Source organism: Citrus sinensis, chromosome 4 (assembly GCF_022201045.2).
Source record: "Citrus sinensis cultivar Valencia sweet orange chromosome 4, DVS_A1.0, whole genome shotgun sequence".
NCBI lineage: Eukaryota > Viridiplantae > Streptophyta > Magnoliopsida > Sapindales > Rutaceae > Citrus > Citrus sinensis.
This window is the reverse complement of record NC_068559.1, coordinates 28742485-28751984: the sequence shown is the minus strand read 5'-3', so window position 1 is coordinate 28751984 and position 9500 is coordinate 28742485. Positions and strand designations below refer to the sequence as shown.

The following is a 9500-nucleotide window of genomic DNA, read 5'->3' as shown; positions in this document are numbered from 1 at the left end:
TACAACTTTTGCATTGAATTGTGAAATGAGAGAAAAGCTTACGTCCGTACAATGGAACAATATTTATATCTCGCTAATAATACAGAAGACGTCGAGGTCTGTATGCAGATTGCAGAGAGCCATAAAAATAAATTGTTTAGTGAGAAATTTTCTATATGAGAATGATCCTCTGCATCCATGGAAGAAGTACGACATACGTCCAGTCCGTTTCACTTCAGATACATCTATTCTTCAATCTATCTGCCTTCTAATAATCCGGAAACTGTCCTCAACTTTTCTGGTATCTGCATTTACGAACTGCAGAAACAAATCAAATGGGTGAGGCTTTTGCTTTCCTATTTATTAAGTTACGAGTAGGAATTATGAAGCATGAACCTCTAATTGAATCTCTTGCTTTGTTGCATGCCCTCGTAGATAGCCAAACTTAGCAACCCTTGACAAACTCCAAGTGGCCTGTCAATGAATGATAAATATATTGAAGTGTTCTAAAAGTTGACTTAAACAACAAATCTTAAAAGAGAAGTAATTGCACACATTGTTCTTATTGAACTTGTCTAAACTGAAGCCAGCCATGCCGATAATTGCATGCACTGGTGCAGTGTAATTGCTGTGATCGTATGTGTCTATTCCGTTATCATCTTTTGTAGGTATGCCCATGCATTTGTTTCGAAAGACTGAACAAGTTCTCTCATAGTTATGAACGTGGCCGAAGAGAACCAGATCAACCTGTTTCATTTAATCAGTAATTATATAGTCATAGCAACCAAAACAATCCAATTTTATATATGCAATCCAGAAAGCCTGACCTTGTTCTTCAATAGCAACGGTTCTACTGATTTTACAAAGAATTTGTCGACACTCAAGAATCCGTCTAAGGAACTATACATGGGTCGATGACTGCAAGCGGTCTAAAACAAATGTCAGAATTCTGAAAACAAAATGGCGTTATGAAATCCATAAATGCACGCTAACTTACCCAGCAAAAATTAACCAGGGGGTTTTTGATCGATCAACCGAAGCCAAGTCCTTTTGTATCCATTTATACTGAAAAAGAGCATGGGGTCAGACGAGTACAAAACTACTTATATATATATATATATATGAGGAGATTAGTTAGAAGATTTAATTTGTTAAAGTTTATTACCTGTTCAGAATTTACCCACCAATCATGCTCAGTCGATATTACTGTGAAGTGGACACTTGCTTGTTCTATAGAGTACCAAGGCCTATCCTTTGATGGAGTTGGCATTGGAAAATATGTTTCATAAGGAATTCCACATTCTCCTCCCGAATCAGGAGTACTGTAAACTGACCCTGAGTTTACATAATCCCTGAAAGAAGATTAGGAATGAGAAATATGTATACCTATATGAGTAAGCCTTAAATCTGAAATTAAAATTCGAAATGAGTTTACAACATTGTAAACTGTCTTTTTCTCTGTTTTTTCTTTTTTTTAACAATACTGTAAACTATTCATGGACTTTAATCCCAGATTAAAAAAATTTCATTTATGTATAGTATCTCAAAATTAAAGATGAAGTAACTTATGTATGTATGTGCATATTGTTGTCTGTTGTGGGCCGGAAGACTTATTAGTGGAGATACCTCTCGTGGTTTCCTATAGCGGTCATGTAAGAAACTCGAGAAGCCACGGGGGTAATTTGGTGAAGGAAGAAATCCCATTCGACTAAGAAGCCAGTTGCATAGCTGATGTCTCCAATGTGGAAGACGGAGTCCACATTCCCATTGTTTACTTCATCGGACATCGCTTTTACCACTGAGAGGGATCCTGGCTGCATTCACATATATATCACTAAGTTTCATTAATTAACAAATTATGTGAAAGGTCATCGAGATTAATAATTGTAACTACTACTACTACTACACACACGCGCACACACCCCTACTATGAACTCCAACACGAACCTGAATGTAGTGCTCGGTAGAAGCATCGCGAGGAGCCTTCCCCATATCACCATAGGCAAGAAATTTCATCTCATCTGATCCTCCAGCTGGTGGAGTTCTGAATTGGATTTTATCACTCCAATCAACTGCTTCACTGCATGCATTATTATTTAACAACGTATTAAATTAGAATGTGTACTTATTATATAAACACATGTTATTCACAAATATAATTTTGTATGCATGAGGTACCATTTGTAAAGTACATACCTGCCATATCTGTAAGAGACTGTACTTGAAGGCTGAAGTCCTGTCATCACTGCTGTATGAATGTAGCCAGGATCATGCCACCCAAAATCTTTGGCTGGGCTCGGCAAGGCGGAACCTGTATATATTGTATGATCATTAAGAACGTACTATATAATAGTAACTTTATTAAGAAACTACATATTGTTACGTCACATTTGCCATCTTTTTTGTTTTATATAGTTTTAAGTCGAGGGACGGACTCACTGCACATATTCTCTTTTGTAAATGTTGAAACTTCTGACGTTAGAGTTTTTCCATCATCACCATACTCAACTTGTTGAGGTTCCTTATCCCCACTCACCCATGTTACTCTCATCTGCTTGCACCATTAACATTCATTATGTACTTAAAAACTTCAAAATCAAACAGGTTGCTTTCAGCCCATTGATCTGGATCATATACGTTAACAGAAAATTAGGGTTAATTTCTTACTGATGTTCCAGTGGAGTCAACGCTGGAGAGATGCCCATATAATGGCCTTTTAGGGTTAGCAAAATTCACTGGTTGAGTCCTGCTCAAGATGCATGGAGTAGCAAACCCACCAGCAAAAAACACAAATTCGATGTCTGTTCTGATGTTGATAACATGAAAAATTATCGATCCACCGCAAGTAGTAAACTTGCATTTTCCATTTCTACGTTTCTTGCATTCCTTCTTCTTGCAGCTTAAATAGTCAGGATCATTGCTCATGAACTGTGCCTACAATTAATAATTAGGAAAATGCATGCAAGTTTATTAGCTTTTCTCATTATTTTCAAGTGCACGTTTGTTTATGACTTGGAAGGAATTTTCATCTCATTGGAGTTCTCCATGCATGGCATTCGTTTTTGTTTCATTTATTCGAGCAGAGGTGGGAACCGGGATTTTTGTTTGTAGGGGTTATAATGTAATTGTCACAAAATTTACTGGCCCGCATCATAAAATTAGTGAATACTACGGAACCAAGCAATTAAACGTGCCTTAATTCAGTTAAATTTCAGTTTAACCCCTCATATTCCCCCCCCCCCCCCCCCCCTCCGAGATTTAAGGGTTAAAGACCCATAGAACTCAACATCGATCCTCCTCTAATTACAAACTTCTAAGTATGGTGTGTGCGTGTGTGTGTATAATATTATGTATGTATGTATGTAAAATCATCTGCAATCATAATTTTATTACTTTTAGGAGCAACTTAACTAATGGTGAAAAAGTTTTAGTTTAGCGATAGAAGATAAAGTTGATGTCTAGTAAGTGGGTTCTTATCCCATCCAAACTATAGAAAAATAATAATAATAATAATAATTTTGTTGCAACAAAGGTGCCTGAATTATTATTAGTGGGTTGGGGAGGGTGGTGAGGGAGGCCGATGGTCAAGGTTCACCCAACTCCATTAAGTTTTAGGCGCATTCGCTTATTGACCACTTTCTATTTGAAAATATTTATTACACCGCACTTCAATTTAATTCAAAAAAAAAAAATTTTTAAAAGGGGGAAATTACAAGTGGAAGTAAAAAACAGAGCCAAAAGAAAAAAAAAATACAATTATTAAAACGATTGAAAAAAGATAAAAAAAAAAATCTCGGATAGTCTTTTATGATAAAAGAAGAAAATTGAACCTTGGGGAAACGGTATATATAATTTTTTTTATTAAAAAAAATCAATATTTAATGATTTGATATGTTTGCATATGAACGGAGGCAACATCGTGCGTATATCTCTCTTTATCTTTACTCAGCTACTTTACGTAGCTAGCTCTTACGTGAAGGTTTTAGTTTCTTAAAGGTTTATTTTGTTAATTGATTCATTAATTAATTGGTTAAATTATTAATTAATATTCATCCATCAAGTATTCAGTACGTGGACTTGAGAAACTGCAGCCACATGGCAATTAATTACTGAAATAGAATTATATAGGCATGTTGTTCAAAACTAAAAACGAAAAGGTAGGCAATAGGCCGATGCATAAGCCGAGGTTATCAAGTTTAATTGATTAATAATTGAAATACCTTAACAGGATAGTGGCAGAGAAGTGGAAGGTTGCTAAGATCACCCGTCTGCGCGTATAGAATTCCATTAAAAGGACAACTTGAAACACTGCATTCATTGGAGCAATATTTTTAATTTCTTTTTTTCTTTTTAATAAGAAGACAAAATAAAATCAACAACAATAAATATGAATTCCAATGAAATCAAGTGAAATGCATGCATGCATAAACTGAACGTGCATTTATGATGTATATACAATTAATTATCTTACTCGGAATGAGCAGGTGAGATCATGGCAACCCAATCATGTCGTGAAGGGTGCAAAACTCCGGTAACGGTTACTGTGACAAATTCTTCGTCGGAGAGATCAGAACTTTTGCTGACGCTGATATTTAGGAAAGGGTTCCGAAAGGGGCAATCGGATAAATATTTTCTGTTCAATACCCTAAAATTTGATATTGCTGTGTGGTTGCGGTGTTCAAGAGTCGAGTTGACGATTGCCGGAGATAGAAACGACAGTGAAGAAGAGAAGCCAAAGAACAAGCAAACGCATAAAATTAACATAAGCTTTGAGACAGGAGAGCTAATTGAGGGCGAGGCTTCCATTGGAGTTGCACAGAAGCAAAGTAGAAAACTAAAGTTGATTTTCTATATAACCGTTGTTTCTGGTTATGTCATTTTCCTTTTCCTTGAGACTAAACAACGTTTGCGGTTTTATTCTTTTCTGTTTTTCCTCGGACAAGGGGTGTAAATAAATTACAAGTGACAAAACAGTTAAGAGCATTTGTCATGCGTGTGTGTGTGGTTTGGATTCAGTTAATTATTTAGGGGGCTTATCACTTATTATCTGACGTGAGGATTTTGATTTCGTGGCGTGAACAAGTTGATTAATTTCTAGATATCAAAAATATAAAGATGGTTGCTCTTTGCCAATTGCCAATTGCCAATTGCCAATTGCCAAACTGAATTTGCTATTTGCCAAACTGAATAATGATATGTCACCTTTCTACTACTTTTTGTTTCATGTATTCTGTGGATTTTGATTTAATACACACACACACACATACACACACACACACTACAGTCAATTCCTACCTCTTGTCTTGTCACTTGGAAGTGACTAAATCTTATAGTGTGTGCATTTGCGGTTTCGATTGGACTAATCTTTTACTCGGTGCGCGTTTAACACAAAAATTTCTTAGAATTAATTTGAAGATAAATTAAGATGCAAAAAAAATAGTTTTAATTTAATCCATGATTATAGTATGTTTCTTGATCATGAAAGAAATTTATTTATCTGATCAAGAAGTTACATCTGTACAAGAGCATCTCTTCACATATATACTAATACTATTATCTTTTGCACTCATTTTCTATTAGTTTCTTTCTTTCCTTCTTTCTCTTTTTTTTTTCCCCCATAAATTTTATCTATTTTGCTTTGATGATGCGGAAACTGTCCTCAACTTCCCTTGTGTCTGAATTCACAAACTGCAAAAATGAAAAATTAAATAATTAAGAAAGATTTTCACAAGTCTCAAACATGATTAATTGATAACATTATATATTTATATATGCAACACTAATTAATTAGAGTTTAAACACCCACCTCAAATTTCATTTCTTCCTTGTTTGTATTCCCTCTTAAGTAACCAAACTTTGAAATCCGTATCAAACTCCAAGTGTGATCAGCCTGTCGTGGGTGGAGGATATATACAATAAAACAGGATTTATTAATTTGCCCACAATATATGTATAAAAAGAACAAATAATTAATTATCAGGCAGTATTAGAAAATCGACTTCACCAATTAAAACTTTAATTTACTTACATTATCTGGGAACTTGTCCAAAGTGAAGCCAGCCATTCCAATTACTGCTTGCACGGGAGCACTGTAATTGCTATGATCATACGTGTCTATCCCATTTGCATCTTTTGTTGGCATTGCCAAGCAACTTTGTTTATAAACTGAACATGTTCTTTCATAATTATGAACATGGCCAAAGAGTGCAAGATCAACCTAATAATTAATTTTCCCGCGTCAATAATTATACATATTTGCAAATTAATTAAGCAGCTGTAAGAGCGATCAAGGTAGTTATTACCTTGTTATCAAGCAGTAATGGCTCTACAGCATCGACAAATTTGTTGTCCACACTAGACGATAAAGAACTGTACATTGGCCTGTGCCTGCACGGTTTTAATTAATTGTAGATGTTGTGCTTGATTAATTAATTAGTAACCGGCTAGTTATATTCAAATACAAATTAATTAATAGCTTACCCGGAAAAGATTAACCAAGGGGTTTTTGATCGATCAACAGAAGCCATATCTTTCTTCATCCATTCGTACTGTTTAATTTATAAGTAATTTCCACAATCAGTACTGTAAAAAAATTAACATGCATGGGTAAAATGACCGCATAACCCGAAACAGAAAGTAAATTGAAGATTATGTGTGTTTTTGTTTTGCTCATCAGTTACCTGTTCAGAATTTTCAGACCAATCATGCTCTGTTGACATAACGGTGAAGTGGACACCAGCTTGTTCAATTGAGTACCATGGCTTATCCCTGGCTGGAATTGGCATTGGGAAATAGGTTTCATAAGCAACGCCGCATTCGCCACCTGAGTCGGGGCTTTCATACACTGATCCTGACGAGCCTAGGTAGTCCCTGAACCGACGTACAACAATTAATAAAATTCGCTGAATGTATTAATTAATCTATAATCATGCATGAATGCATTAAATAATGAAATTAAAATTAATTAATTACCTTTCATGATTTCCAATTGCAGTCATGTAAGAGACCCGAGAGGCCACGGGGCTAATTTGGTGAAGGAAGAAGTCCCATTCAACCAAGAAACCAGTTGCATAGCTTATGTCTCCAATGTGGAAAATGGAATCTACACTGCCATTATCTACTTCGTCGGCCATGGCTTTGATCACCGAGAGCGACCCCGGCTATATACAATCATATAATGGAGTTTAAGTCTCAGCATATATAATAGAGTTTAAATCTCATTAATTGGCTAGCCTAGCTATGTATGTACCGTCTGCGGGATGTAATTAACCCATTTTTTTCAAGTCTCTTTAGGTCTAGTAACTATTGATTAACCATATTCATTATTTAATTCATTTAATAATACACACACACACACACGCACACAAACCTGGATGTAGTGTTCAGCAGAGTCATCGAGAGGAGCCTTTCCCATATCGCCATATGTAAGAAATCTGAGTACCTCTGATGATCCTCCAGCTGGTGGAGTCTTGAATTGGATTTTATCACTCCAACCCACTAAATCACTGATCAGTATATCAACTTAATTAATTTAAAACATATATAAATAAGAAATGTCGCTGAATCACTTCTTCTGTACGTCGTGCACGCTTTCAGTTTCTGAGATGCTACATGTTTATATATGTATAATATACTATACATACCTTCCATATCTGTAGGAAAAGGTGGCTGAAGGCCTAAGCCCTGTCATCACTGCTGTATGAATATAACCAGGGTCATGCCACCCAAAATCCTTTGCTGGACTTTGTAAGGCAGTAGCATCTATTAATCAATTTCATCAAATTCAGCACCACAAAAATTAATTAAAAGCACCTCAAATTAATTAAAGTTCAATCATATATAATTATATGTGGGATCACATCAATTTATTGAAAACACTAAAAATTATCTGGTAAGGGTTCCCATATATATTTTAATTTACAACGCTCACCCGATACTTTAATAAAGGACGGGAACCCTTGTTAGAAAATATTCTTAGAAAACAATATGTATAACATGTTACTCAAAGCAAATGGTCATTTGGAACTCACTGCACATATCATCTTGTGTAAATGTTGTAACTTTTGATGTCTCTGATTTTCCATCTCCATATTGCACTTGCTGAGGTTCCTTATCCCCACTAACCCATGTTACTCTCATCTGCAACATTAACATTAATTTTATAATCAACTAATTAGATATCTTAATACTAATGAATTATTTTTTAAAAAATTTGTTCGTAATATATAAAATAATTACCGACGTTGCAGTGGAATCACTGCTTGAGAGATGGCCATATAGTGGGCTCTTAGGGTTAGCAAAATTGATAGGGTTGGTCCTATTCAAAATGCAAGGCGTATCAAACCCGCCGGCGAAGAACACAAATTCAATGTCAGTTCTGATGTTAATGACATGAAATTTTATGGAACCACTGCAAGTTGTAACCACGCATTTGCCATTGCTATATTTCTTGCATTCTTTTTTCTTGCAACTTAAATAGTCTCGATCGTTGCTCATCAACTTAGCCTGCAATTAATAATTTTCAGGCTTAATACAATGTTTGTTTAGTTAAGCACTTCCACATTAATTAATGAATAAATAATAGTGTTATTTCTACAAAGTTATTAACTAATGAATTATACCTTCACAGGATAATGACAAAGAAGAGGAAGGCTACTGACATCACCAGTCTGCACGTACATAGCCTCGGCTGAAAGACAAGTTTCCAGACTGCATACATGCAATTACTAACTTGATATCTATAAATTTAAGACCACATACAGAATATATTAACCAGAAAAATATTAAAATTAATATTTTCCAAATTATCAAGCAGGATTAAGATTCTTGATTACTTAGAATCAGATGGTGAGATCATAGCAACCCAGTCACTCTCTGCCGGAAGCAAGACTCCGCTAACAGTTATTGTCACGAATTCATCATCTGAAAGATCAGAACTTTTGCTAACATTTATTTGGAGATAAGGGTTAGAATCTGGGCACTGTGATAAAAATCTTCTGTTCAGTAAACGAAACGGCGATATTGCCGTGTAGTTTTGATGTTCAATCGATGAATTTAGAGCCCATGGGTGCAGTAACGATGATGAAGCAGAACCAGGAAATAAGATGATGGTGAACAAGACATAAACAAAGACCTTGTAGCTATACCAAGTTAAAGTTTTAGTTTCCATTGAAGAGAATAAATGAGCAGTACTACTGAATCTGATATTCTGATGATTAATTCTAGGGCTATATAAATGTGTAGGTATGTATATGTAATTCTTTTGTAATTGATCTATCATTTCCTTAATCTACTTTGTATGCTTGACAAGATTTATATTGTAAAGATCACAAAGAGTTGTCATTTTTGGACCACATAAAGATCGATGAACATGATGGAGAATATTACGTGGGAATTCAGGGTTCTTGATGTAACAATGTGGTATATTAAGGGAACCTTTGATACTAATTAACTGTCAATTTTGTCTTTCATACACGTGTTGCTTTATTGCGATTCTTACAATAAAATTTTTTTATAGTGAT

The 9500-nt window shown here is 35.1% G+C and overlaps 3 protein-coding genes across 3 annotated transcripts; all 3 read right to left on the bottom strand.

The window, feature by feature from the left end:
* Position 1: 1 nt before the first annotated feature.
* LOC112498969 (probable inactive purple acid phosphatase 27) lies at positions 2 to 4889 on the bottom strand. Its single transcript, XM_025101157.2, has 13 exons — positions 4451 to 4889; positions 4200 to 4287; positions 2647 to 2913; positions 2419 to 2530; positions 2176 to 2290; positions 1927 to 2059; positions 1606 to 1793; positions 1145 to 1331; positions 977 to 1044; positions 807 to 897; positions 535 to 726; positions 376 to 453; positions 2 to 297 (listed from the first exon to the last, which is right to left on the bottom strand). Exons 1-13 carry the CDS (start codon positions 4783 to 4785, stop codon positions 232 to 234), a joined length of 1920 nt encoding a protein of 639 aa, XP_024956925.1. The 5' UTR covers positions 4786 to 4889; the 3' UTR covers positions 2 to 231.
* Positions 4890 to 5562: 673 nt separating this feature from the next.
* Positions 5563 to 7669, bottom strand: LOC102612489 (probable inactive purple acid phosphatase 1). The gene is made up of 9 exons (XM_025101545.2): positions 7623 to 7669; positions 7349 to 7484; positions 6952 to 7139; positions 6660 to 6849; positions 6460 to 6527; positions 6282 to 6366; positions 6008 to 6196; positions 5786 to 5869; positions 5563 to 5667 (listed from the first exon to the last, which is right to left on the bottom strand). Exons 1-9 carry the CDS (start codon positions 7667 to 7669, stop codon positions 5608 to 5610), a joined length of 1047 nt encoding a protein of 348 aa, XP_024957313.2. The 3' UTR covers positions 5563 to 5607.
* A 308-nt stretch (positions 7670 to 7977) lies between these two features.
* On the bottom strand, positions 7978 to 9178 carry LOC127901898 (probable inactive purple acid phosphatase 1). The gene is made up of 4 exons (XM_052439946.1): positions 8814 to 9178; positions 8601 to 8688; positions 8218 to 8484; positions 7978 to 8118 (listed from the first exon to the last, which is right to left on the bottom strand). Exons 1-4 carry the CDS (start codon positions 9146 to 9148, stop codon positions 7978 to 7980), a joined length of 831 nt encoding a protein of 276 aa, XP_052295906.1. The 5' UTR covers positions 9149 to 9178.
* Positions 9179 to 9500: the final 322 nt, after the last annotated feature.

What these genes read in the sequence shown, in the direction of transcription:
- LOC127901898 (XM_052439946.1), bottom strand. Translation starts at nt 9,148, where the DNA reads ATGGAAACTAAAACTTTAACTTGGTATAGCTACAAGGTCTTTGTTTAT. An exon ending in TTTGTCATTATCCTGTGAAG is followed by an intron (nt 8,485 to 8,600) that starts GTATAATTCATT and finishes TATTAATTGCAG; the next exon opens with GCTAAGTTGATGAGCAACGA. An exon ending in GTGATTCCACTGCAACGTCG is followed by an intron (nt 8,119 to 8,217) that starts GTAATTATTTTA and finishes TTAATGTTGCAG; the next exon opens with ATGAGAGTAACATGGGTTAG.
- LOC102612489 (XM_025101545.2), bottom strand. Translation starts at nt 7,669, where the DNA reads ATGACAGGGCTTAGGCCTTCAGCCACCTTTTCCTACAGATATGGAAG. An exon ending in CCTTGGTTAATCTTTTCCGG is followed by an intron (nt 6,367 to 6,459) that starts GTAAGCTATTAA and finishes AAAACCGTGCAG; the next exon opens with GCACAGGCCAATGTACAGTT. An exon ending in AGGAAGAAATGAAATTTGAG is followed by an intron (nt 5,668 to 5,785) that starts GTGGGTGTTTAA and finishes TCATTTTTGCAG; the next exon opens with TTTGTGAATTCAGACACAAG.
- LOC112498969 (XM_025101157.2), bottom strand. Translation starts at nt 4,785, where the DNA reads ATGGAAGCCTCGCCCTCAATTAGCTCTCCTGTCTCAAAGCTTATGTTA. An exon ending in TTGACTCCACTGGAACATCA is followed by an intron (nt 2,531 to 2,646) that starts GTAAGAAATTAA and finishes TGGTGCAAGCAG; the next exon opens with ATGAGAGTAACATGGGTGAG. An exon ending in AGCAAGAGATTCAATTAGAG is followed by an intron (nt 298 to 375) that starts GTTCATGCTTCA and finishes TTGTTTCTGCAG; the next exon opens with TTCGTAAATGCAGATACCAG.